Raw genomic sequence first — 27,823 nt, forward strand, 5'->3', positions numbered from 1 at the left:
AACGTCTTCCAAAGACTCAACAAGTAGCAACTCACATGGGCCTGAGGCTTCTTTTCTTTAATTTGATTTGATAATTGACACTCGGGGACAGGGGAAGACACTGGGGTGGATATGAAACTTTTCTTACCATACTTTTCATATTAGAACTAGAGGTAGGGAGAGAAAATGCATGACTACTACCATAGAGGAAGGCTGTATAAAGACAGGAAGGCTGTATAAAGACATTGAGCATCTGCAGGAGGAGAAGAGAAGGCTGCAGAAGAAGCAGAAAAATCATCGAAACCATGATCCTCAAATGTAACTGTTTCACAAAATCTCTGAAAGAAAAGAAAGCTGAGTTAGGAGACGTTGTTATGAGCAAAATCTAAAAAAGAAAAACCAAACAGACTGAATGCTTGGTTTGCAGCCATTAAAAAACATTCTTGTTCCGATGTGAGATGTTTTTTGCACCCAAGACGAATCATTTTCTTATTGACAGAGATTATTTTTATTATTTATTTTTTTTATAATTGGCCGAATCTGAAAGTTTAAAAGTTTTTTTTTAAAGCATTTACCACATAGTATGATCTTTGATCCTTTGTTATGTAATGTATAAGACATTAGAAAAGAAAGGATCAGAGAAAATAAATTAGGTAATTAAAAGCTTTTACATTTTATATTGCAATAGTTATACTTAGTTTTCAATGCACTTGGTACATAGATGGAATATTTGTTTAATTAAATCAAATGTCCTTGAAAGTCCTTGAATTTTACTGACCATGTCCTGTATGAACCCTGTATCAATTGCTGTACCGCCCTCCAGTGAATTGCTAATGTGGCATCCTTTCGCCACACGGTCACCGGTGCTATAATACCAGAAGCACTGTAGTTTTTATTCCAAGGATCATTATGTTCTTGTGTTAATCAAGATCGTTGGATATTGATATCATAAAACCATGGTTAGTCCATAAGCCTCCCTGTGATTCAAATATGCATCTTCTGTACTTATAGCAGTAGGGGTTATAAGTGATGCCTGAAAGCTCAGTTATAGCTCAAAAAGCAAAATTCCTATTTTGTTTATAATTTAAAAGTTTGGACAAGATATTGAAGGCAATATCTGGGAAACCACTTAGTTGATGAAATTATGCCTTGGGCTTTTGTTAGTAGATGCTGATGCCGTTTCAAGATACTGACACCAGTGACGTGTAGTTTATACCACTGGGGGTTCCACATGTCGAAGTCACAGGTCATATTAGTTACAGTTACAAATGCAAACTATTACACAGTTCTGAACTTGGGAGTACACACTGTGATGACTCCCATAAAGAAACTTGTCCCTTCTTCTCTTCCTTCAGCTCTGGGTTCCTCAGCAACCCCTTGGTGCATTTAGATGCTGGAGAGTATTGGTCAAACCGGGCCGCTCAGTTCAAAGAGAAACCGCACAGAGCCGCGTTCGAGGAGCGCATGGACAAGATATACAGAAACATGTACAGGAAGGCCACAAGCACCTCCTAACAGGCCTTTTGTGGTGTTTCTGTGTTTAATAATCTACTATAGGACCTCAATGGACACTTGAATTGTTCAACAACAATATTTTTAAATTGATTCAAACATTGATCTGTACCTGAATGGCTGGCTTTGTATTCAAATCAGAAATGGGTGTAGTTACTAGCACGTATTATAAGCTGTGGATTATGTCCACCAGGGAGACCCAGCAGCTAGGACTTTGCAGAGAGTGCACCATTTCCTTTTGAACACCATTCACTCGTATTTTGTTAAACAATTATTTTTTTACAATATATGTTCTAATAATTAAGTATTAACCTGTTCCAAAGAATTGTCCACATATGTATTTGTGTTACTGTCATATCGTGCTCCATTTTCAATACTGTCAAAAATAAATGTTTTTCATTCAAAAAAATAAAATAAAATGGATATAATTGTTACAGGAGAGACACAGAATGTTAATAATTAGATGCACGTTTTGTAACTGAATTCAATCTATTATATTTTTAAAAAATGTTAACGTAAAAAAAAAATTCAGGCACAAAATAAATGCAACTTTGCGGCAGAGAATTCTATCTGTATGTGATATAGAGACCGTACTTCTCATTGGTCAGTAGTTCTGTTCATTCTGAGCTATTAGATAATGATTGTTTTTAAAACTAAAAAGAGTACAAGGTTTAGCAGGCAAGGTGTATAACTAACTGTGGCTTCCTTAGCAGTGCAATAATACACCTGGCTATAATAAAACAAACAAAAAAATACCTTGTGAAAATAAACCAGCTACATCATTCAAACAATAGCCTGGCTATATAAGATACTATAAATAGATCTCACACAAGTTCTTAATTTGATTGGGATCATTTAACTTTTTCCCTGTCTTGCAAAATCTGAAATGATCCTTCTTGACATGCCCAATTACACTTTCTCATTAACAAAGCAGAACTAATTGCTGGGAGTGGAGTCAGCACAGTGCCATATGTTGTGGGACACACAGCTTCCTCCCCAGTGGCCAATGGTGATCAAGCTTTCCTGATAACTGCAGCACTATGCACATTAACCCTGATGGGCTGGCGAGGTGGTCATCTCATACACTAGTGTGCAGGCTTATTCTCCAGCACCTCTGGAGGTCTGGGTTAATAGCAGGCTCAGGTTAAAGGCAAATTAGTTTGATGGTCTTAACAGATGCCCATCAGTCCACATTGCAAAGTGACCACAGAATTGATTCTGACTCTGGTTCAACATTCCATGCATGGTGTTTTACTTTTTACCTGCACCCATTATAGTCTTTACATATACAGAATCCCAGATGCACATTATCACCACAAGAGGTAAAACAAACATTGTGCTTCTAAAAACCTCTAGGGGAATACCAGTGCTTAACATTGGTTAAGTCTGCAATACTCAGTACTTATCAGCAACCTACAAAATATCAAGTAAACAACTAAATGATTTCAGTAAATCAGTTCAAATCCAACATGAGGCACATATGCCTCGTTTTCAAAAATATTGTTTAATTTACCTTACAAACCTTACAATCCAGTTCAAGTCACAAATGAAACCAAGTTGAGAATCACAACTTATTCCCAAGTCTATATCACAAAATGTAATAATGTGTTTCACGCAGCAGGGGAGCCAGCTTTACGCTTGGTGCAATTGTAATAATTCAGTGAAATGCTGTGCTGTCCCTCTTTGGGAGACTGGGTTCAAATCTAGATGATTCTTTCATTTATTTTAAAAGATTTGGTTACTTTACCTTAAAGTCAATGAAAAAGCAAGGTCCTCAATAGAGGTGACATGTCTGTCACAAACTACATTGTGAACATGGTAACGGCCTTCAGTTTGTACCAATCTTCACCAAGCTTATATTTTATTATTCAATCCAAGCCTTCTATGTACGTCTCGAATTGCAATTGAATAATATTTCATTAACTGTCCTCGTTATTATTATTTAGTATTATTATTTATTATTAATTTCTCAGCATATACCCTTATCTGGGGCAACTTATAGATGTTACAAAATATCACATTACCGATAAGAGCAGTGCTAACATACAATAGTCAATAGTAAATAGCTATGTGATCATGGCTGCAGATAGCAGAATACAAGATTCAAGTTGATCATTTTGGGCAGCCCCTTATATCAGTAGAAATATTATGTTCATTAAAGTTCTGCATTTACATTTAGTTATTTTATATACTTATTTATTTTGTTCATTCAAATGTTTAAACTGAATAATTCAGGAAGGATTTTTTAAATGGGAAAGGCAGGAAATAGTAGTGCTGCTCCGGCTCCAAGCTCCGGAGCGCTCCAGTGACTCCAGCTCCACTCCGGAGCGCTCCAGTGACCCCAGCTCCAGCTCCACTCCGGAGCGCTCCAGTGACCCCAGGTCCCGGAGCTGGCTCCAGGGCTCCAGAACCAGAGCATGGCCTACCTTAGTCCAGTGCATTCTGCTGCTTTGAGTTTAGCTTAAAATAATTCTGGTTTCCTATTTCTTTGTGTACCATTTAAACATATTTTCAAACAGTATTTGTTTAACATAAGCATCCTTGCCTGCAATAAAGTAACCCACATTAAATACACATTTAGCGCATATGGTAAGTCATTAAAGCTTTCATCAAAGCAGGCCAAGCATTAAGTGGTTAACTGTTCCAGTGATGAGCTCCAGCTGCACAGGCAATTCTCAGACACCTGTAAAACCCTGGCTTCCTGCTCGCAAGGCTGTTTGTGAATAAAGCAGGAAATTCACTCATTTCTGAAGAGGTTCTATTGACTCAGCTGCTTTCCTAAGATCTGAAAAGTTTCAGATTAAGATGGTACAAATGTGGGATTGTCAGGTTTTAACCTTTTTTTTTTTTATCCTGGCACCCCCAGTGGGTTAGTGAGTTTTATCATTCCCGACGCTTTTGTATTGTTGTCTTTGGATCCTAGTATTCCCACCCCACTCAATCACAGCATGTCCTCAGCTCAGCTGGTCAGAAACGATTCAAACAGAAAGTGGCAAGACCTGCTGTATAAATAATAGTGCTTTCCGATGAAGAATCCCAGGCAAATAAGTACTCAAAGAAAAATGTATTGCAGCATTTCGTAAGCTCCTGGAAATGAGCAAGTCTATAGTGCACTCCCTCATTATACCGCTATCTGACCAGTGAAGGGCCTGCAGCACTGCTATTAGCAAATGTGTCTCCTGTCAGTGAATACAGGCAAGCCCAGCTCTTTTACACAGCGGTTAAGATGCTGTCTTGCATTGCAGGGTCGCCAGTTCGTTCTTAGCCTCCGCTCTGTTAAATACATATGAAATACTGTTTCTTACCCACTTAGTCCTGCCAGCGTCTACTCATTTAATACACCAAGCATTAAGCTATTTCTGTACTTTTCAGTTGAAGGGGAACATGCTGCTTAATGTCCTAAGAAGACTCATTGTCAGCATCTAAAAAAGTGCATTAGTGTTTGACTGAGAATTGGGTTTGGCAATCTGATTGATATTAATAAACATTTAAATCCCTCATTAGTCAGAGATCAGAGACAGTCAGCGATCACTTTACAGGCTGAGCTGTTTTACAGAAACTAGCCAAAAAAAAAAAAAAAAAAACACATTAATACTTACTGAGGGTGATAACCAAATTGATCTGGAAACACTGAAGAAAATGATAATACTGCCCTCTGGTGTTCAAATGGATGCAGGATCATTCTAGCTCGTTTGAAAATATACTGTACATCTCACAAGTAGAAACTGCAAATAACATGAAGTAGGCCACCCCAAATAAAACATTAGTCTAGCTGACACAGGTTTCATGCAGGCATGTGTGTGTATATACAGTATCTACACCTCTCTCTGCGGGGATGTGTGTGTATATACAGTATCTACACCTCTCTGCAGGGATGTGTGTGTGTGTATACAGTATTTACACCTCTCTCTGCAGGAATATGTGTGTGTGGATGTGTGTGTGTGTGTGTATACAGTATTTACACCTCTCTCTGCAGGAATATGTGTGTGTGTGTGTGTATACAGTATCTACACCTCTCTCTGCAGGGATGTGTGTGTATATACAGTATCTACACCCCTCTGCAGGGATGTGTGTGTATATACGGTATCTACACCTCTCTGCAGGGATGTGTGTGTGTATACAGTATCTACACCTCTCTCTGCAGGGATGTATGTGTGTGTGTATATATACAGTATCTATACCTCTCTCTGCAGTGGTGTGTATGTATACAGTATCTACACCTCTCACTGCAGGGATGTGTGTGTATATACAGTATCTACACCTCTCTGCAGGGATGTGTGTGTATATACAGTATCTACACCTCTGCAGGGATGTGTGTGTGTGTATACAGTATTTACACCTCTCTCTGCAGGAATATGTGTGTGTGGATGTGTGTGTGTGTATACAGTATCTACACCTCTCACTGCAGGGATATGTGTGTATAGATACAGTATCTACACCTCTCTCTGCAGTGATGTGTGTGTGTGTGTGTATACAGTATCTACACCTCTTCAGTGATGCTCATGAGAAGTAATCTCAGAGGAACACGTTCACAGTGAGCAGCAGGAGAGCGTTGATGTTGCAGAAGTTTCTCCAGAACGGTTGCTCCTCAATGCAGGTGAGCTTCTTCTCCTGCTCTGCTCTCTTCTCCACACTCATCTCTGGCTGGGGCCTGTTGGACAGGCCACACAACCAGAGACCCAGCTTTTTCCAGGCCGAGGGCTCTGGTGAGAGAGGGACAGCCACAGTGGGGCCTCGTTAATGAGGTTAAATAACAGAGCCACTGGTTATTAGGGGTGTGCAGATGGATTTTATCAACCAATTCCCCCGATACCCTTTATTGCCCACCACTACCTTTAAGGTCTTGTGCCAATGGAATGTCCTTATCAAGTGTCCTCACAGGTGGGTGAGTGGTTCTTAAGACGTAGCTTAACGACTAAGGCTGATTAGCAACGCATTTTCTCAGAGCAAGTGTAAATAGTAAAGTGTAAATTACTTTTTAAAACCTTACAAGTTACAAAATAAGAACAACCTAAAAAAATAAACACAATTAACAACCTAACTTAAACTGCCTTAAATGAAATACCTGCTGTGATTACTCCTAGTTTTGTAACTTTACAAATTGAAAATCGTTCTCCAAGTGCACATTAAAATACACATACAATAGGTATGAGGCTGGGAATGTTTCACAAAGCCTTTGCCACTTTGAAAATGCATTTTTCTCGCCCAACAGCTAAATACTGTCCAATTGTATAATATTCTGACAGGCATCAGAAAACTATATCTGCCATTTCTCTCTCTCTCTCTCTCTCTGGTTTGAGACAGGCAGTCACCCATCTCCAAAAGAAGGGCTTTGCTGTGTCTCGTCCACCAGGTCATTTGAACAAGCTTCATATAAACAACGGAGAGAGGTTGCATTCCAGCTGCATTCATAATATTTAATTTAATATCCAGTTTAATATCCTATTCTATGAGTTTTGTGTGACTGGGAGATTCAGAATTCATGTAGCATCCTTATTTGTATAAATACAATCAAAATAAACCTTGTCCCAACATTTGTCAGCAGCGTAATGAGTTGACAAACACCCTAGACACAGCTGTTTTACTAAAGTTCAAGCAAATGTGCGATACAAAACCCAAAGTTAAACAACTTTACTTGACTAACAGTACTAAACGATACCTATTCACATATACAAAGTTCATGTCTGCTACATTGCATAAGGAATACAAATAGTAACTGTGCAAAGAAATCTGTATATGAAGGAATCACAATACTTTTCCTTCATCATGTACAGAATACAAACTAAGTCAGAAATCCTGAAGCTTAATGCACAGGTTCCTGGGGTAAAGGGGATATACAGCATTAGAGCACTGACTCTCCAAGGAGATTTTCACTGTTAAAGCTACAATTCTGGGCTCTGACTAAGCCACCAGGCGTCCCATTAATAAACTTTAACCACCAGGCCAGACTGCCTCCTAATCCTTCAGCTCTAACCACAAGGCTATAATTGCCACCTGTTTGATCCCATGACCCATAGGGGAAAATGTATGCAGTAAATAAGAAGTGTAGCTACAGGAATATGAAAGATAAAATATGAAGTGTCTCTTACCGACTGGCATCAGCTCCACTACTAGTTTGGGGTAGGCTATATTTGAACAGCCCACCATCACTCCGCAAATCCGCTTACACTCCGAGGGAACCACACAGGCCACATTGTCTGGTGGGAGGGAGGAGAAAAAAAAAGAGAGAATACCACTGAATCTGTAGAATACTTAACGTTTCTGCTGTTTATTATGACATGTGTTTGTTGTTATGAAAAAGAAAGAAAATGCCTAATTTGATTATTTTATATAACAGTATATGAATTTAGAACATTGAGTTGTTTCAGAAGCAGTAGTTAGTAAGAAGGATCTAAGCAGAAATAAACATCACAAATCATATAGACCACATACAGCAAGATGTAAAATAGGTAATAAAGAAATATAATATTATAATTAACACACATACACACTGGTGGTCAAATTAATGGTGTCACCAGTCTTTAAACAGAATGGCTGGGGGTAGGACATTGATGGCCTCTAATTTAGAAACGGAGATGCCTCTAATTAAGGACCAGGAGGATCCTAATATATATATATATTATAATATATATAGGCTATTATATATATATATATATATATATATATATATATATATATATATATATATATATACACACACACACACACACACATTGTAATGATTAAGCCATCTAACAATTGCTCTTGTACACCAAAATGCTAATATATGCTAATATAGCACAATTATGAAGTTAATTGTAAGTGCAATAAGATGTAGGGTGTCATGAGGCTTTGAAATGTTTATTCTTTTTTTCTAAAGTTGTTGATACGATTTCACTTTGAACTATACCTTTGTTCACAAGATATTAAGACGATGATTAATGGCATGCTTGCAGAACTTACCCAAATGCCCACTGCGATCACAGAAACAAAATATATGACAATATATTTTGTTGGGAATCTCCAAGGCAAAAATCTTCTCCGAATCAGTGGCGGAGGTGCCCGTGGTGGCTTCTGTTCCTAGGCTCATAATAGCTGTGTGTGAATGAGCCCTGTCAAAACACTTTCAGTGTGAACTTACGAGGCCAGCTCTCCTCCTAGTTGTAATTATTAACACGCTGAAAGGCTGGTAATAATCCCCAACACATATATTGTGGAATGTACATACAAGGAACAAACAGCGAGATACAGCAGTCTTGCCAAAACTAGACAATTGCAGATGGTGCCTGCCAAGTGAATTAAAATCACCTACAATATGTTAGTTATATTTTTATTTTCTTGCTGATAGACAACTAAGCATGTTATTCAATTCTGAGAATTTCACTGTTTTTTATATTTATAATGTTTAACAGGCAGATTTTCTTTTTTTTTTTTTTTTTTTTTTTTTTAAATATTACCATCAAAGTACAGAAGAACTGTAATATATAGATCACTTTACACTTACTAATTAAGAAAACTACCCAATATTTCCCATATAATTTCAATGATCACCATAAAAACAGTATTGAGTGGGGGAATTTCCAAAGTGATAAAAACAAATGTCCAATGTGAAAAAATAAAATGAGTAGGTTTATTTAGGAAGGATAAAGTGATGTGCCTTTGTTAATTCTGCATGGATAATGGATCAAAGTCATTTCATTTCTGATAGTCTGTTCTGGTAGGGTAGAAGAGAGAAATACATGCATACTGTCTAAATGAGTAATAATTTTGTGAAGATATGGAGTGAGACTGGTGTATGCCTGGAGGCAAAGTTTTGCGGTTCTTTTTGGTTCCATGATCAATTGTGAGAAAAAGTTAACATTTACAAAAATGTATCCACAGATATTTGTACATCAGCAAAACTTTGAGGCTCAAAATATGTTAATGTAATAAAGGGTTAATATTAAATATATAAATAACAATACCATATTATCCTGCAAATAGGTACATGTGCCTATGTGAGTATAAGCACCCTTACAGCTGAAGATCAGTGTAAAAGCAAGCCGTGGGGGCTGAGATGTTTATAAATATGCTTTACTGTACACTAGCACGGTACCTTGTGACAAAAACATTTTTTAAATCGGATTTTGACTTTGTGCTTTTCATCTCTTTCCTAAAATAATCCTACACCCAAGCCTATGTGCTGATCTTGCATATACGTGCCCTCCCATTACAGTTGCATGTTTATACTGTGTATGTACATTATCAAGTTATCAGAGCAACATTTCTACAGCTTCTAAATTTACTGCCTCGCAGTAAAGGAGGAATCTGAAAATGTTACATTTACGTTGGTCAACTTTGTTTGTTTTTTTTTTTATCTTAAACCCAGAATAAAAAGGGTTCATCACCATCCGAAAACTGAAAAACACTGCTTATATAAATGAAGCAAGTGGCACATGCTAGAGAAATAGGAAGACTTCCACAGAACTGAAATTAAGATAATTTAATAACTTTCAACAAGCTGCACGGAACTGCTGGAAGTGGTCCCAATGCTGCTCAAACAGTCATTGCTACTACTTCTTCCAGAACTTGCTGTAATCGTCTATTCTAAAGTCATCCTCAAACTCATCCTGCCCTCGTTTGGCCGCCCCCCTCTTCGGATCTCTCTTGCGCAGTCTGGCTTTCCTCTCCGCCTCAGACAGCGTGGAGATATCCACTGGCATCTGAGAAGCACAAGTACAATAAAAATACAGCAAAAAAGTGATCGTGTTTGACAATTGGTGCATTCAGCGAGAGAATAGTGTCATTTGAGTAACCAAAGTAAATTCATAAAAAATAAAAAGTTCTAACAAACATTTCGATATTTCAATATTGAGTCTGATTTCTATTATAATATCCCTCTGAACAGTATTTTTTGCACCTGGTGTAAGGGTCTTCTAGGGTAAACCCTCACTTGTCAAGCTAGTTGAACAAGCAGCACAACATTCATTTTCAATTGAATCAGTTTCAGTCAGGTCACTTAAAGGGGCAACAGTATAGTAATACACAGTAGTAATATAGGTAAGTGACTTTTAAAAGGGGCAACAGAAAGATGTGGCTGTTACGCTAGTCAGGGAGGTAACCCGTTAACATAACCTACTGGTATCCCAGATCTGTTTTCTCGGTTTCAAAAAAAGTGGACTTATTAAATAGTCACACTGATGGCTCCAATTTTCAAAAGCTGACTGAAGAGTCAAGCAACGATTTCCTTACCATGAGAATTCTCCTGGGCTCCTTGTATCTGATGGTGATAGTGGAGCCATCTGGTCTTACCAGAAGGACTGGGTACATTCTCCCATAACTCTGCCTTCCACAGCGCACTATCGACGTTCTGTTGGAATCCTGCTCAACTGAAGTGGTATGGAAGGCACAGGCAGCAGGCAAAAACCTTCTGGTGAGGTCCCTTTGTATAAAACTGTAAGAGAAAAGAAATGACACACAATGATAATTGATATGATACCATGATCAGGGCTGATGTAAATACTGCATTGGGAACAGCCATTATATTAATACCATTGTGTACAATATAGAAGTATGACGAACCTACAAAAACTTAGGTAAGACTGATTCATTCTGTAATTAGTGTAACCGGAGTGTAATTCAGCTTAGATCTGGCACCTAGTCAGTTTAGTATAATTCTCCACAAGGGGAATTGTGTAACCAAGGACTGGGTGCAGGACTAGTGTGAATTTTTAAACCTTCAACTGACTGACAGAAGCTGTTGGGAAGCCTTATTCTTCTCTGTACAGTTAATTAAATGATCCCATATGCATTGCCCCTGGTCAATTTGCATTAAGTTAGCAGCAGCATAGCATTGAAAATGTGTTGTTTTTTTACTGGGTGTTATTACATTATACAGAATTTAAAGATGCAGTAATTCCGTCGATAAGGTCTGGGTGACAGTTAAAAACCAACGATTTTTCAAATAAAGAATCTCGTTATAAATTAAACGGTTAGACGATTGGGATATCGCTATGAAACTGACGCTATATATAAGTTACTCATATAGAGTATAGTGCCGTTATTGTTGTAGAAGCCAAATATACATCTTCAGCATTATCCACAACTGAGGGGAAAAACACTTCATGCACATAAACAATAACACGAACACAAACATACGGACTTGATGTGGTTGTGTGCTGTAGTTTACCTGCTGTATATCAATCTCGCAATTGCCGCTGCTCGCCAGATCCTGGGTGTCGTCATGCTTTCTCGTTCAGACTGTTTTCTACCGTGTAAAAATTAATATTTCACTGCAGTTTATTTACTGCTTCCTATAAACACAAACCCTTCTTCCCCACGTTGAACGAAAATAACAGTAACACGCATTCAAACGTGTAAAGGGCTCTTTAAAGAAGGTCATTAACATTACGAACCACACCGGTGCTTAGTTTATATCACCCCGTCCTGCAAACAGCAATCTAGAAGTGTAGAAGCTATAGTTCCGAAGGACACACTTCTCCTAATAATAAACACACTTATAATGTTACTCGTTTTCAGTCATGATACTTTTTCCATGTGTATGTTATAATTTCTGGATCCTGTTCTGTGGATTATATTTACATTATTTTTTCAGATACTGAAAATATTTCTTCTATACTAAACGCATTCATTTATTTAATCATTTGTACAAATCTGCACATTGTAAACGACCATTTTGACTTTGGATGTATTGATTTTAGTTAGGTCTAAAGTCTTACAGGCTGGCTTTGGACTGACGCTTTAGACCAAACTCCTAGAAAACAACTGTGGAAGATTCGGGATGCTATTTACAATGATTTATCTCATTGAGCAGTCCACACTGGAAGTAAAAATGCAGATTAAAAGTTGTTGTTTTAGTTACTCCTTTATACACATTTTTAACCTGAATATAGTAATAATATAAAATGAAACCTCAAAATAAGAAATCATTTTCATGCCCAAACAGTTCAAATTAAACGCCTGTTCATTTGTGTTGCTAAAGTGCCTTTTCACCTTAGCAGTGTCTAAGTTCAGGGTCAACCCCCATCACAGGACACAAAACGCACGTCGGTCAGTAAGAGAAGCAGCTGCTTAGTTAATGAAAAAAAATTATGTCACTCTCCAGGTGAAATTAACAAGTCGTTCCCCTTGTATTGAGAAGCACATTTGTACATCTTTACAGACAGTGGTCAGATGGTTAATTATCACTGGCAACAATACAAGCCATTGAAAAAATCTTCCGTTTATATTCTGCAGCAATAGAAAAACACGGTCTGAAGTCTGTACACTCTAGACATCTGTTACAAAACGACTTTACCTTTATAGGAAACATCTGCCGATGTATTAACTTTTCCAACAGGGATTGTGCTGGCAGTAGAATAAATCGAGGCATATAATTATTCAGATTAGTAATTGCACCTCCCTTGAGCAATTGTATTGTAACACACTGCTGTCTGTTTCCAAGTCATTTGGGACCATCTCTGTTTAATGCCATTGGTCGGACCAAAAGTGCACAAAAAGCCAATTTGGAATAAAACGGGATCAGACGTCAAAACGTATATCTAAAAAAAATCTTTAAGGATATTTTTCCCACTTTTACATGGATGAAACAAAAATAAAATAATCCAACCTATGGCAGTTCTTAATATAACATTTATTATTACTTTTTAGGAAAGCCGTTATGTCCCAACAACTATTTGCGGGTTTTGTACTTATCTTAAGTTAAATATTAGTAGTACACGACCTTTGAAACCAGCTTGTCATGATGTCACTCTGTGTGAATATACTATAATTGCATGACACAGAAATTACCAGGAGCAGTATGGAGTTTTTAAATGGCTTTTTCAATCACAAGCAAAACATTTGGACAAGGAGACTTGTTTTAGGGAACTATATTTTTAAATACCATAGTATCGTACACACAAGAAAAAAACTAAAAAACGCACTGCAGAAATAATGCCTTTGTTTTTTTAGTCTTAAAACATTACTTTCTGCATATTCAATCTTCTATAAACAACAGTACAGTCAGTATATTCTGATTTACGGGTATCTGTTGTTTATAAATAGAGGTGTTTGCCGTCCTTCTCAGCAGTTGCCATGTAAACCTCCAAGCCAAGCGGGGCGCATGTTTGTTTCGAATGACTGGCGGTTATAGGGCCATATTTTCAAAAAATCCCGGGTGGGCAGAGCGGGTGGTGTGCTGGAGCGCTGATTGGCCACTGCAGTTACCGACAGAGTCTGATTGGTCAGACCCCGCTCCATTGAAATGAGGAATATTTACATTTGATTCTTACCCAGAGGCCACGGTCCTGGCTGCACTGTTGAGACTGGTGTGTTTTATGAGTTATGGAAATACTATAAACAACAAAACACTGCCGCGTCTAGTACCGCTCGAAACTCCCGTAGCGAGGGAAAAGAAGTTCACAGTTTGTTTTTGGGTTGTGTCTTTGTTCTAGAACCTGGTTTTGTGTGTGATATCGTGGGGTGGATATATTGGCAGGCTATAGTTTAAGCAGCGGGGAAAGAAAGCTAGGGCGGGTTTGCTCTACACGCTCACAACCTACAGAGGATGCTTGGGCAGCATTGATTTGGTAAGATATTTAACTTTTCTCCTGCTAAAACAGTCAAGGTGTTTTCTGTGAAACATTTTTTTTTTGTATATTTACAAATAATTCATATAATGCTTTTCCGAATGTGAAAAAAAAAAAAAAAAAAAACAAGCTGCCATTTAAAAAGTTAAAACCCGATGTAGTATTTGGAGTCCCGACTCGCGTCTGTCTTGACTTTGGTTAAACTAGGATCTAAGCGTCTGTATATAAATACATTTACACAGATTACGGAACAGAACTAGCACGCTAAAAAAAAAAAAAAAAAAAAAAAAAAAAAAAGTAAATGTTGACAAATTTTGTGTCGTTAAGCTTAATAGGGTTAAGTTTTGTTTGCTGTCGTTCTGCAGGGTTATACTCGGTCCAGCTGGTAACTACATTTGTTATGATAAACTGAAATATTGTTTCTATCACAGCAATAGTTTAGTAGTTAAAAAAAACAAACAAAAAAAAAACAGCCAGTGTTTTTATTAAATGTTAATCTACTCGCATTCATACAGAACTGTAGGCGATGACCGTCTGTCACAGGATGTTGCTTACACAGTATTTAAATAGCTTGGTTTGATGGCAGTTGTGCATATGGGGAAAACTGCATTCATGTCAAGCGTTGCAATACTATAATATGTATATTTTCTATATCTTGGACCATTAGAAATTAGTCTCAAAGACAATTTCTGGTTCTATTCCAAAGCAGTTTAATAAAATGTGGAGTTGATAATAAGTCTCTGTCTGTGCTCTAACTAATACTGTAGGCAGTTGACTAAATTCAGATTCGATTATGCATGAGGGTCTTGTCTGAGATTTGTGAGACATCTTTTTAATTAGCCTAATGAATTTTGTTTTTTGTTTGTTTTAAAGAATGCACAAATATGTAAAGGCTAGAAGTCATGTAATTATGTGCATATGTGTGTTTTTTATTTATATATTATTTTTATTTAATCAGGCAAGGTATAAACAACAATGCGTCTGTCTTCAGTAACAGCAGCTTTACTCTATGCAGAATATATTTTTTTATTTGTATATAGTATATTATACATGTTAATGTTATAGTTATTACAATGGTCAATTAATTATATCCTTGTATTTAGACAACCTTGTGTTTCTACATGCATGTAATTGCCAGATCAGATCTTCAATACCATGCCTATTAATAGTGTGACTTCTGATTTTATAGTAAATGTCAATTTCTTAGTTTCACTTTTTAGGAGTCAATTTGATTATGCTGTTGGCTGACTCACAATTGCTTCACATTTTTTAAATATATATTTAACATTTTTGTTTGTGTATTAGGAAATGAGTGTACAGGTGAACTTAAAGAACATTCCTTCCCACTTAATGGAGTCTGCATACAATAACACTGACCACCAGAGGAGCCCCAGGTAATGGTTAAACTGTATTCTTTAGCAGGTCCAATACCTGTAATGAGTGAATTAAAAATAAAATGGGATATATTTACTTAGCATTGACTCCAGTTTATGTTAGATTTTAGGGTACAAAATAATTGAACTAGGTATGTACTAAGTACTGGAATTGATTTGAGAATCATATTTTTTCAGTAGATTGCTTGTTTTATATATTCTATACACTGCTATATAAACTATATTGTTGGGAGTCCTATTTAAGAGACTGCTATTTTTGTTACACAATTATAATACTGGTGAAATGGCATGGGACAAGAAGCCTGAACTTAAAACTTGTTCCACGGTATAAAGGGCTGGTGGTGTTTATAATTACAATGAGCAGTTCTAAAGCAGTCGATGTCCGTTTTTGAGTAACTAAGTTCTTGCCTCTCTTCCTTAGGTCTGCAGAAAACATGCTAACTCCAATCAGCTTTCCTAAAACAAAAATTGCGCTATGGGATCCAGCACCAGTTGGAGATATGATCAGTCTGCACCTATCTTACTACAGGTTAGTCAATTGTGTTTGTGTTGTTTTTTTGTTTGTTTTACGATTGATAGATTCCGTTTTACTTCTACTTACTTTTGTGTTTTTTAAAGCTAAAATGATCTTAATTATTTTTCTCCAAGAAACCCAAGGTTGCTGGTTATGGAGAAAACCCTGCGATTAGCCCATCGTCATGCCCGCCAAAGTAACAGAAATGACTTCTCCTGTTTCCTCCTTGGCTCAATGGAGGTGGATGATGGTAAGCTGTTTCACACATGATAAACCTGAGTGTACACAACAGTACAGCTCCAGTATAAACATATGTATTAGTCCCGCTGTCGTCCTCCTTCTGCTTGTTACTACCGATCTGGAGCACCTGTCTTTTTGAAAGTGCAGGAATTCAAATATTTCAGTCGACCAAAAGCATATAATCTAGTGTGCTAGTAAAAAAAAAAAAAAAAAAAAAAAAAAACTGACAAAAGCTTTATTTGTTGTTTTTGGGTCCCTGTCCTCGTCCCCAATAGAGCGCTCTCTCCCAGGGTTTGAGGACTACTGGATTAGCCTCTGCTTGGTTTGTATTTCAGATGAGGAAGGTGTCACGTTGACAGTGGATCGGTTTGACCCAGGGCGTGAGATACCTGAATCGCCAGGGAAGGTGCCCACAGCCCTGCTTCCTGGAGATTTCCTGATTCCCTGCACAGTGAACACAGGCCCTGCTTCTGGAGACACTATAGTGCACTCTGCAGAAGACTTCCTCATTGCATTCAAGGTATAAAAAGAAATACATCACAGTATATTTATTATATCTCCAGAATCTGATATTCTTAATGTCAATACCAGCTTTCATAAGCATGGGATAAGCGGTTTTCACAATATATATGCGATGTATATGCAAGTGTGACATACAGATGTACGTACGACTGCCTCTGCTATATCCCCATTGGAGGGGATTTCATCCCCAGTGGGCGATAATAATGACATTTCAAATCAAGGTACTGCCAGTTTAAATGCAGTTTTATTGTATTGTGCTATACTGTAAATACTGGTTTCTGCTTGGATTTTCTTCTGAGTGGTGCTTTTTGTAAACTTGTTTTAAACAGGTTTGTTTCTAAGTACATCAATAAGACGTTGGATAAACAGGTTAAAACAGAATAATTTTAGTCTTTATAATGCAGCTGGAGTTAGAAATAGGACAAGGGCACAGGCTTAGTGAAAACCCAGCTGGCCACCTTTTTTTTTTTTAATAAGCACTTCTCTGCAGAGTTGCAGTTTATTGTGAGGGCTTTTCTTTATGTTGTCAACTTCACCTGATGAGTCTGCATGCTTGCAGTGTGGCAGTTACACAGTCTGTCTACAGCAGATGGTTGGAACTGTTGAATCGTGAACAAATCACTAATTGCATTAGATTTGTTTGTCTGCCTTCCGACAGGTAGCCACTTAAAGCATTCTTTTGACACAACATAACAGCTTTAGTCAGCTCTGTATTTATCAATATATGATAAAATATGCTCCATAAATTCTATATGTTTTATTTAAAACATACAGGGAGCTGTATAAGTAGTTACACAGATATATTCACCATTATACATACTGTACAAAATTTCCTGTTTGTATTTATTAAATATGTTTTTAAATACATGGGACTTTATACAAAAGGCATAATTAATATATTTCAATATTACAAAGATATGGGTGTTCAATAGAAATAATGCTAATGTAATTCGATGACATTAAATAAAACTTAAATATTATCCGAAAAATCTAACCGCTGGTTCACAGACCCGAATTTGCACTAATCTTGTAATACCTTACCTAAACTAACATTGGATAATCCAAGATTAGTGCTAATCAGGGGCTGTGAAACCAGCTGAAAATGTTATACCAAGGGCATTAACACTTGGTTGACTTTTTTGCTTTTGTAACACAAGAAACATAATTTCCCTTTATTCAACAGATTCTTCAGCAACACTGTTGCAGTAAAGAAACCCTGGACCCTTCAAAGCTCCTGACTATGAGAGCACGACTGACCTGTGCAGAGCACATGGATAACCTCAACTTCAACCTTCACTGGGCAGCTGTCACAATAGCCAACACTCTGGATGCCACGCCAGTCAAACCAGTTCCTATCATCCCTACCGCACTGGCAAGGAACCTGACCAGCCCCATGAACATCGCACAGGTTCAGGGAGTGTGTAAATTTGGGTGAGTTTGTGTGTGTTTTTTTATTTTGTTATAAATGTATTTTACAGAAATGGTAGTTAGGTGACCCACTGCTTATAATTTTGTCATTCCCTGCTGGACATCAGAATAGAGGTGTTTCTCAAATTGTGAAAAGGGTGTTTTTGTTAGCGCTGTCATTCCGCTGTAATTCATTCAATATCACAACTGTATATTATGAGCCAGAACTGTAAATTAATGCGTTTGTTTTTTTTGTTTCTTTACAGATTCCTTACCATGGACCAAACCCGTAAACTACTCCTGGTGCTTGAATCAGATCCAAAAGCTTATACTTTGCCTCTTGTTGGCATGTAAGTGTATTATAAACGTATTTTAAAAAAAGAGAAAGAAATCGTATGTTGTAAGACAAATAAAATTGTGATAGGGTCACCAGCTATCGGAAAGACAAGTGCAGTTCGGTCTTCACCCTTTACATATTATTGATCCTTGTAACGGTTGTTCTTTATTGCTGTTCTTTGCAGATGGCTAAGTGGGATTACCCATATCCACAGTCCTCGGGTCTGGGCTTGTTGCCTCCGATACCTGTTCAGCTCATCTCTTCAGGACAGGTAGGACGACTATTTGTTGAAATACTTTAATTATAGTCTTGGGTAATACCATTCTTCACTTTATTGTTAGTCGTTGATTTCACAATTGACGTTTGATACTGGCTTAAACTGTCCATCCCTGCTCATGAGAAATTAGAATGAAGCATGTTTTTTTGTTTGAAAAAAAGTTTAATATGTCTCTTTAATGCTTGTATTCTTAGTAGTGTTCTGCTGTTTTGTTGCAGGGTTGTGAGCGAGGGTGGTGGTTTCCTCATTGTTCTGTACTCCCTCACACACAAGGAGCCAGAGTTCTATGAGTGTCGTCTCTGCACTAGACAGCAGGAGCTCGGGTTTCAACTGCTAACCAGCACAGAATCTCTCAGCCTTTTTAAGGTGTGTTCATTTATCTAAATTGCATATAAATATGTTTTCTTATTAAAAACATTTATACAAAATGTCACTCCAACACCCACAGTATGGAAATGTTCACTAATGATCAACAAAATGAGAATACGTTAGTACAGCACTGAAACACTAGGTTTAAAAAAAAAACAAACTGTACTACTGAACCTCGTCTTTAATATTATCATCATAAGGGTATGCAGGTGTTATAAAAAATAATAGATGGGCCTCTTCAGTGAACTACAGGAAAACAATTATATCTCTGGTTTCTGTGACAGTTCATAAATTACTCGACCTTTGGTCTAGAAAGCCTAGATGAAATTAACTGTAACTCACTGAAGAGCATATATATCAAAATTTGATTGCAGGGACATTTATTTTATTTGTTGCTTTCATTTAAAACCTTTTGAAACCACTGGAGTGTAAAATGCTAAACAAATGGGAATATAATGTTTTTAAATGATTAAAGATGGCATTGGGACATGCAAGCAAATCAGGCCAAACTGAATTAGTTTTTTTCTTCTTTAATTAAGAATGTGAATCCATCAGACCGACAGCCGACCCAGTTTGAACTTAGTGCAGAAAGCCAGAACCAGGAGACTGACTTCTTTAAGGAGGTGTCGGCCCGCATGTCTTTCACCAGGTATGATTTGGGGGGGGGGGGGATACTTTATAGATCTACGATATGTTGGATGCCTACACAATGCACTGTCAAACACTCAGTGAGTATTTCATCAGTAACTCTAAATGCAACATCATAACACATTCAGAAGTGCTAGAAATAAAATAGTAACATTTGACAAAACATTACAAGAAGGCTTGTGGCATTGATCCTTGGCTTTCTGCTGGCATCTGGTGGTTGAGTTGCTACGTGTCTGGAGTCCATTCACTCTGGCTTCCTCTCCTTGGTGTTTTTACACATTTTCATTCAGGCTATATACAGAATGCAAAATTCACACCTGACGTTCTAGACAATGGCTGAGCTAACTGAAATTGAAGAATTACCATGTGCCATGCCAGTGGGCGAGCTCAGTTCAAATCTGTTCTGTAATGTTTTGTTACATTTTTCTTTTTCCTAAGTTCTCGGGTGAACTCTCCTCCTAACAAGTTGTCTGTGAGTGACCACGACTCGGGTGTGGAGGATGAGGACTTCTCTCCCAGACCGTCCCCCAGCCCACACCCTGCCAGCCAGCAGGTACAGTTAAATATGAAAGCTTCATAGACTAATAGGAGTTAACAGGTTCTTTCTCTGACGTGTGAAAATTGACCCCTGGGCCTCCAGTTTATGTCGCATGCAGTTATTTTTATGTAGGTTTTAATTCCTGACTTAATATCCATGCACTTGTGTTTTGACAGATACATCGGATTCATCCCTCGGTGCCGGAGCTCTCTATTGTCTTTGAGGGCAGCTTCATAGACTCCAATAAAGCTGCTCAGTGTCCACAAGGTTTTGGAATCAGACCTTCTCTAGCTTCAGCTCCACAACAATACATGAGAAGTACTGGGCCTCTTCAAAAACTGCAGCCAGAGGCAAGGCAGCCCAGCATTGGATCATGCTCTGGGTCATCTCCAGTAAGGTGCGCTCCAACTCCTGCAAACCAGCCAATGAAGGTCTGCAAAGGCAGAGTGAGTCCTGCTCACTCCCAGCCTGTTAATTGGAAGGGAGGTCCTCCACTCAGGAAGAGTTCTGTATCCTCAGCTTCGTCCACATCCTCCTCCTCCTCATCATCATCAACTCCACATAGTGGACAGTCGCCCAACACCTCCATTCATCAGCCTAAAGGGCACCTGCCTTCTGCCACCAAGAGGGGCATTTCCCCAGCTGGCAGACCAGGAGCCCCTAGCACTCAAAGACCTCCCTCCCCTGGAAATCCACCAGCTAGACGTGGCCTGCCACACAGTGCACAAACACCAGCCCGGACGTCTAACTTCCACATGCCCTTTTCGGCGCCTCATAGTCTGAACCAGCACCCTGCTAGCTTCTGTAGCTGTTGTCAGCATCGCGGTCATTTGCCATACTATCCAGTAAACTCGTGGCAAGGTGTTCCCAACTTTGCATCCAGTGGTAGCCCTGTTTACTGCCCGTCGGACACCCCGGCTCATGACTGCAGCTTTTCTCCCTTCCACCAGGGCATGGGCAGCCAGTCCAATGGTCACTGCAGCCCAATGTGTCAAATAAACGGTCAGGGTTCACATGGGGGCACAGGCTCTTCTGCACATAATAGTGCTCTTCCGGTGCCTGGAGAGCTGAATACCCAGAAGACCAGTCCTTCTAAAGGGCAGTTCTGTCTCAGCCAGGCTGCCTACGTGCCGCAGCCTATCTCCCAGGCCCCTGCTGAGATCGGACTGATGGGATTACCTCCAGATGCTTACAAGATTCTTGTGGAGCAGGACAAGAAGTTGAAAGTGCTCCAAGCCCAGGTTTGTATAGCAAGCAAAACCAGTCCCCATACTTTTCAAATATTACAGTCCTTTTGCTGCCACCGTAAATTAAATGCTACCCCTCTGCTGTGCCACTATTGCATGAGCATGCATGATTAAAATGTGCATAAAAATCAAGAGTTTTGCAGTCGGCAAGGTTTTACCCAGCCACATCCAGTATTTGTAAAAATTGATTTACTAATTGACGTGAACAAAACAAGAAAAAAGCGCATATTCATGTGGTTAGTTATTTAAAACATATCACGATCACAAAGCTCTGAGTTAGGTTGTATATAATCTTAACATTTTAAAATCTTTCTAGATCCAAAAGCTCTTGGAGGCTCAGAGTAACCCACCCTGCTCTCACACATCCCCTCCACAGTCAGGGAGGCAGGTGGAGTCTGCTGCCACGGAAACCCAGACTGCTGTGGGCGTGCAGGTGAAGAAGAGTGTCAGCATTGCTGTGGGCACAGGTAAGGGCAGCACAGCAGACACTTCTTTTTTTTCTGTCAGATATTTATTTTGGGAGGTGGGGCAGGGGCTTTAAAATACAGTTTTTCAATAGTTATTTAAACTAAACAACCTTCTAAAGAAAACTACATTGTAGCAAGGACGAAACTGTACAGTAGCTCACTAAGTGGGGGAAAAATGAATTTCTTGTTAGTGCACTTGAGGGTGAATGACAGCTTCCAAGCAGTGTGTATTATGCATTTTTAACATTTTGTAATTTTATTGTTTAAGGAGCAAGCTTGTTTTGGAGCCCAACTGTGGGTCAGGAGGAGGTGGCGATCCTAGAGTCCCAGGATAATGAAATGGGCATCTCTCTCACTACTGAGGAAGACACCACTCGCGACAGCATGGCTTCCTCACTGAAGGCTGTCGATATCCACAGCTTTGCAGAGAGCACCCAGGTCATTGCAGAGGAGTCTGTTGTGTCAGATACAGCCAGGCAAGTCTGTATTTAGAAGCTTGCACTCAACCAAAATAAAATGTAATAAAGCATTATTGACAGAGGTAGCGCATTAGCAGACCTGCGCTTTCCAAAAAGGATCAAAATCTAATCGTTCAAGCAGAGATACTCATGGAAAACGTGGGATCTTATGTGCTAATGCCCATCTGTCTGTTAGTGTACATTGTGTTTATTTGTTTATTTAGCAGATGCCTTTATCCAAGGCGACTTACACAGACTAGGATGTGTGAACTATGCATCGGCAGCAGTCGCAACAAAAACGGAGCACAAGGATCCTGATTACAAGCCCGTTTCATTAACCACCAGACCACACTCCTAGTCTTCAATAGATGTTTTAAATTGCATGTATTTAAAATCCAATCTTCTATACTTTTTTTTTTTTTTTACAATTCACATTATACAGTTGAGTCCTTTTTTTAATTAGAAGAACTTGCTTCATGTATGTTATCCTTTTCTCATTTTTATTCTTTAGTTTTTCCTTTTTGTTTTATCTTCAGTTCTTCACATCGGTTTTGGAATGAGCGGGGGCCCCAGGTAACATTCCAAAGCTCTGAACTTGGGGAGAGTGTCAGCATGTGCATCCAGTCATCGCCAGCAGAGGACGCAAAAAAACAGGAAAATGAGAAAGTGAATTATCAGCTAAACAGTGAACTGCAAAATGAGCAGAAATTTTATCAGGACTTGCTGGTAAGTTTTGGTGTGTGTGTAATATATATATATATATATAATCACGTTTTTTTTTTAAACGTTCATTTACGTTTTATTTGGGTTCATAAAGACAGTGTTATGTAATGATTTTTACATGGTTTATTAGTTTCTAAAACTTTATTTGGAGATATGCCTACAGGTTGTATGTATATCCACAGATTTCTGAGTAATTATTCATCGAGGGTGTATTGCTCACCAAGCAGGTTTTTCCTGTCCTTAAATGCTGTACTGTAAAATGTTCTTTGTGCGCTCCACTCACTCTTTCTTTCAAAGACATTTTTACTCCATACTGTAGTTTCCACTGTATTTATAAAGCGGAATTTCCCATAGTATATTTGGTTTTTAAAGCTATTTTACCACAGTGACATTCTAGTGACAAGTGCATCATGTTTTTTTATTCCTGCTGTGTTTTGATTCTAGGGCCAGGTGAACAGCCGCTTGCAGGCCTCTTCGTCTGGAGATGAAGAGGAGCCGGGGCAGAGACAGGCCATGCACCCCGAAACGGGGGCCATGGATTCATCTTCTGTGTCCCAAAGCAGCAGCTGGAAAAAGCAGTCAGCCCCCAGCAACAGCGACAAGGACAGGGTCCGGAACGCCACCCTGAAACAGCTGGAACACTTGGGAGTGAAGGTTGACCCGGACTGCTGTGTGAAAGGCAATAAAACCAAGTCCCAGTTGGAGAGTGCCCGGTAGCGTAAATTGTAGATTTTCTATTTCTATAATGTGTTTATGTTGTCACTCTCTTTGCTTGTATGGTTGCCTGTTTGTCTGTCTGCGTGGGTAAGAACACACAATACCTAAAATGTCCTACATCTAAAATACTGTGAAGTTAGTCTTAAACATCCCCCAGATTAATACACTCAATAGCATGTGGTAAGGATTGTTGTAACCAAGTTTTATAACAATTAAATAAGCAGTATAATATATAGGGACGAATAATACACTATCGTATTCCAAAGAACCTAGTATGCTACTTATACAGTTACATAAGCCTTACTGTATTTAAAAAATTGACAAAATTCTGATCTTAAATATGCCAGCTAAGATTTTTTTTCTCAAGTTACAAAAGGTCAGTTGCTTGACTTGTCTTTTTCTCCTGTTTCAGCACACGGCCTTGTATATACCCCCAGGCAGTCCTCCCCAGGCTGAATTACATGTCCTTTGGGAACATGGCAATGAGTGGCTTCGGCCCCAGCGGTGTGGACCTCAGTCTGGAAGCCAACGCCATAGCCCTAAAGTACCTGAATGACTCGCAGCTATCCCAGCTCTCCGTGAGCAGAGGGGGGCGCCAAACCGGTCAAGAAGAGTCCCAGTCCCTCAGCATCATCCTGCAGCACAACACCACCTCAGAGAAGACCATGATGGGCATGAGCTTGATGTCTCCCAATAACATGTCATTCGCTACCAGGAAATACATGAAGAGGTACGGGCTCATTGAGTGCGAGGATAGCAGTGAGGAAGAGGAGGAGGGGGCCAGTGAGAGCCAGATTGAGACCACCTACAGGAAGGACTACGTTGAAAGGGGCACTGAAAGACAGCAAGAGTTGCTCCAGCAGCAGCCGCACCGGAATAGTGGTGCAAGGGTGTGCAACGACTGGGAAAGGAACATCTTGAAAAACATTACCAATGAGATTCCCTCCCAGCAGCAGCATCTCTCAGACCAGGATTCCCAGCAGATGCTCAGGGACCTGAAACCCAAAATGAAGCCTTTGGCAGGGGTTACTCACATCCCTCACACCCCTGACAAGGAAAATGGCATGCAGTTTTTCCCAGACAAGCTCATGCATGACTCCCCTGTAACACACAAGCATATGGAGAGCCAGGGATCTGTGGAGAACTTTTTAGATGTCAGCAGACTGCGGCAGCTTCCCAAACTCTTCTGAGTTTTACAAATGGGGAGGACTATAAAGATTTCTGTTATATCTGGATTAAACCAGGCTGGCAGCTTTTTAGGAATAATGTTTACAGAACTTTTGTGTCAAAAGGATTACAATGACATTTTTGGATGACCAGAAAGCTTTATTTATCTCTCACTTGAATTATCCCAAATCTTTCCATCCAATGCAAACAGTATCTCCATGTTTTAACCAATCCTTCAAAAATGTTTTCATTTTCCAAGGAAAATATGATGAACTTTAGTAAGGATTCCTAGCATTGACATAATATCTGTTTCTCAAAGTTTTGTTCCCCGTCATATTATATATTGGCAATATGGGGCTACAAAAAAGGACACACACTTAGCTTGTTAAACTGATGGGAGTAGTTGTTCTCATTTTCATATTATTGATATACAGTACCTCTTTAGAAACCAACAAAAAAAAATTATGCTTAAATGCTAAATATACATAAGTAGCCTGAATTTGATTGAAATTGCAGCTTTGAACTTGCCTTAAGTATCCAACAATCTGCCTTAGTATATTTGCACAAAATGTATTACCTTGAAAAACAAGTTGTGATTCAAAATTTGCCCTGTAGATTTTTCCCAGGTTGTTGAGTCTCCTGTTACTTAATGTTTTGCAAACATCCACACTTTGAATAGCATCTGTTGTGTAGAAAATAATACTCATAATAATAATTATCCCACTGGGAATAGCGATTTTGCAATCTGATCTTTACTTTAAGGTTAGAATCAACTTAACGGTTTGGGGATATTCCAGACAAAACAAACATCATGCATTTATTTCCCTACACACTTTGGAGTTGTTTACAGCATTTAAAGAATATGTTTAGCACTAGGAACCATGTGTAAATGTGGTGTGTAGTTTTAAAAAAGAAAAGTGATTTGCATGTCTTAATTGGACAACTCCCTTTTAATTTTTTTTTTTTTTTTTTTTTTTTTTTTTGAGTAACTTGACCTATTTTCCTGAATGAATGGTGCTATGGATTACAAACTCAGTTTCTCTCTTGCCTGTAGCAACAGTACTGTTTGTACAAGCCAATTCCTACTAATTAGAAATGCATGCTTGCTACTTCTATTGGTCCAGTCCTCTGAAATGTGCCTTAATATCTGTTCCTTTCCATGTTTGTGTGTGGATTTTAGTGTGATGTGTGTGTCTCTTGATTTGCACTGTTTGCAGCCCACAGTGGTCTGCTTATCAGACCCTCCCATGTTAGTACACTCCACCTATGGGTTATATATGGGACTTTTAAACAGACCTGCTGTGACTGCCATCTGCACATTCGCATTCCCAGCTAATCTGAGGGCCCCACAGCTTTTACAACCACTCTGTTCTAGTTCAGTCAACTCCAACTCTTACTTGTGTGTGTGACCAAAATCAGTGTTATGTATTCTTTTTTTAAATTTCAATTATTTAAAAAAAAAAGTGTTTGGGGTTATTAAATATAATGCACCTGGTTTGCATGTGTGTATGTTTTGTATTTATTAATATTTTATATTTTTACAAGTTTTTAAATAAAGAGCAATTTGATTAACCAGCTGTGTGTGTGTTATTTATTTGATTATATATATATATATATATATATCTCTATCTCTCTCTCTCTCTCTCTCAAATAAAAATTAAATTTTAAACAATTTTTTGTCGTGAGAAAAATGTGCTGCTGATGTGCTTAATTTATGATTGATCCATAACCTGTCTAGTTGTTTTGAAGCGTAAATGGCATTAACTTAAAACGAATTGCATAGTTAACCAGAGGATGCCATTCGGCACATCAGTGCTCATCCGGTTTCTAGTACCTATTTGACATTTTCCTAGGATCCTAAAGGATCCCAATCCATACACTCCTCACTCACTGTGAAAACAAACAAGTATTAATATAAAATACAACTATATTGCCTGTTTTTATTTCCCAGGTGTCACTCCTGTTGCTGTTTTTGAGAATGTTCTTCAAACTTTGCTAATCTTTGTGGGGAAACGAGTAGGGTATCCATATACCCCTCTGATAATAACAGCCAGTCGCTGCTAGTATTACCTGTTCATAAAAGTCTTCATATGAATCAAACACAAAACATTGATAACAAATAAATGTGCAGTATTTAAAACAAAAAGATTCAAGTAGTCTCCAAACAATACTGAAATAACCAGTCAGCAATGAAATACAACTTTCAACTGCCTAAAAATGGCTAAATAACCTATTTTTTCTCCCTGTATTTACAAAGAATAAATGAGTTGATTTTGTTCTGTCTAAATGCTAATGCTTTGTAAATGGATGAAGTTTCCATGGAAACTTCATCATTTACTTACCCGCATCCTGTTTATGTGACTGAGGACCAGAAATGATTCTGTTTCATTACCCTGTGTCTACCTTCTAAAGCTGGGGAACAAGAGTAAACCCTTAAGGATAGAATACACTACAGTGCCAAATGGGGTAGTCCTAGAATGTTGTAAACATTGTACGTTCTGACAAATGTCATTGCTCAGAACAGCTTGCAGATGCCAAGTGACTTTTTATAATTATAGCAAATCTGGGACACTAGTCAAGGCACACATAAGGCAAAATATTCAACTTTCCTTCGTCTCTATAAGGGTCCAATGAAATACACTGCGCCCAGTCATACCAGTTTCCTTTGTCGTCGTAACAACCGTTAACTCCCCGCCAGTTTTCAGTGTGCAGTCGAGACACGTCCTCCATTGAGACCTCTCGGCTGACTCCAGAAATAC

At 38.6% G+C, this 27,823-nt stretch overlaps 4 protein-coding genes across 5 annotated transcripts in view; 1 reads left to right on the plus strand and 3 right to left on the minus strand.

Annotated features, from left to right (window-relative positions):
• Positions 1 to 5,825: 5,825 nt before the first annotated feature.
• Positions 5,826 to 8,011, minus strand: LOC121326483 (sodium/glucose cotransporter 4-like). Its single transcript, XM_041269764.1, has 2 exons — positions 7,581 to 8,011; positions 5,826 to 6,194 (listed from the first exon to the last, which is right to left on the minus strand). The coding sequence occupies exons 1-2, from the start codon at positions 7,636 to 7,638 to the stop codon at positions 6,007 to 6,009; spliced, it is 246 nt and encodes an 81-aa protein (XP_041125698.1). The 5' UTR covers positions 7,639 to 8,011; the 3' UTR covers positions 5,826 to 6,006.
• Positions 8,012 to 9,086: 1,075 nt separating this feature from the next.
• On the minus strand, positions 9,087 to 11,893 carry LOC121326419 (39S ribosomal protein L55, mitochondrial-like). The gene is made up of 3 exons (XM_041269674.1): positions 11,639 to 11,893; positions 10,702 to 10,903; positions 9,087 to 10,172 (listed from the first exon to the last, which is right to left on the minus strand). The coding sequence occupies exons 1-3, from the start codon at positions 11,692 to 11,694 to the stop codon at positions 10,023 to 10,025; spliced, it is 408 nt and encodes a 135-aa protein (XP_041125608.1). The 5' UTR covers positions 11,695 to 11,893; the 3' UTR covers positions 9,087 to 10,022.
• A 1,869-nt stretch (positions 11,894 to 13,762) lies between these two features.
• Positions 13,763 to 26,638, plus strand: LOC121327063 (SCL-interrupting locus protein homolog). Its single transcript, XM_041270859.1, has 17 exons — positions 13,763 to 14,039; positions 15,345 to 15,433; positions 15,855 to 15,962; positions 16,082 to 16,197; positions 16,523 to 16,707; positions 17,893 to 18,140; positions 18,383 to 18,466; positions 18,638 to 18,724; positions 18,949 to 19,096; positions 19,639 to 19,748; positions 20,186 to 20,300; positions 20,462 to 21,526; positions 21,849 to 21,999; positions 22,268 to 22,486; positions 22,969 to 23,183; positions 23,625 to 23,893; positions 24,310 to 26,638. The coding sequence occupies exons 2-17, from the start codon at positions 15,348 to 15,350 to the stop codon at positions 25,085 to 25,087; spliced, it is 3,984 nt and encodes a 1,327-aa protein (XP_041126793.1). The 5' UTR covers positions 13,763 to 14,039; positions 15,345 to 15,347; the 3' UTR covers positions 25,088 to 26,638.
• Positions 26,639 to 26,663: 25 nt separating this feature from the next.
• LOC121327163 (mediator of RNA polymerase II transcription subunit 26-like) overlaps positions 26,664 to 27,823 on the minus strand; it is a 4,198-nt gene continuing 3,038 nt past the window's right edge. For both annotated transcript variants that reach the window (XM_041271011.1, XM_041271012.1), the window contains exon 3: positions 26,664 to 27,823. This exon is cut by the window's right edge and continues 1,252 nt beyond it. In XM_041271011.1, the coding sequence (XP_041126945.1) occupies positions 27,636 to 27,823 (188 nt within the window). In that variant the 3' untranslated portion in view covers positions 26,664 to 27,635.

The sequence above is a fragment of the Polyodon spathula genome, chromosome 14, assembly GCF_017654505.1.
Source record: "Polyodon spathula isolate WHYD16114869_AA chromosome 14, ASM1765450v1, whole genome shotgun sequence".
Classification (NCBI taxonomy): Eukaryota; Metazoa; Chordata; class Actinopteri; order Acipenseriformes; family Polyodontidae; genus Polyodon; species Polyodon spathula.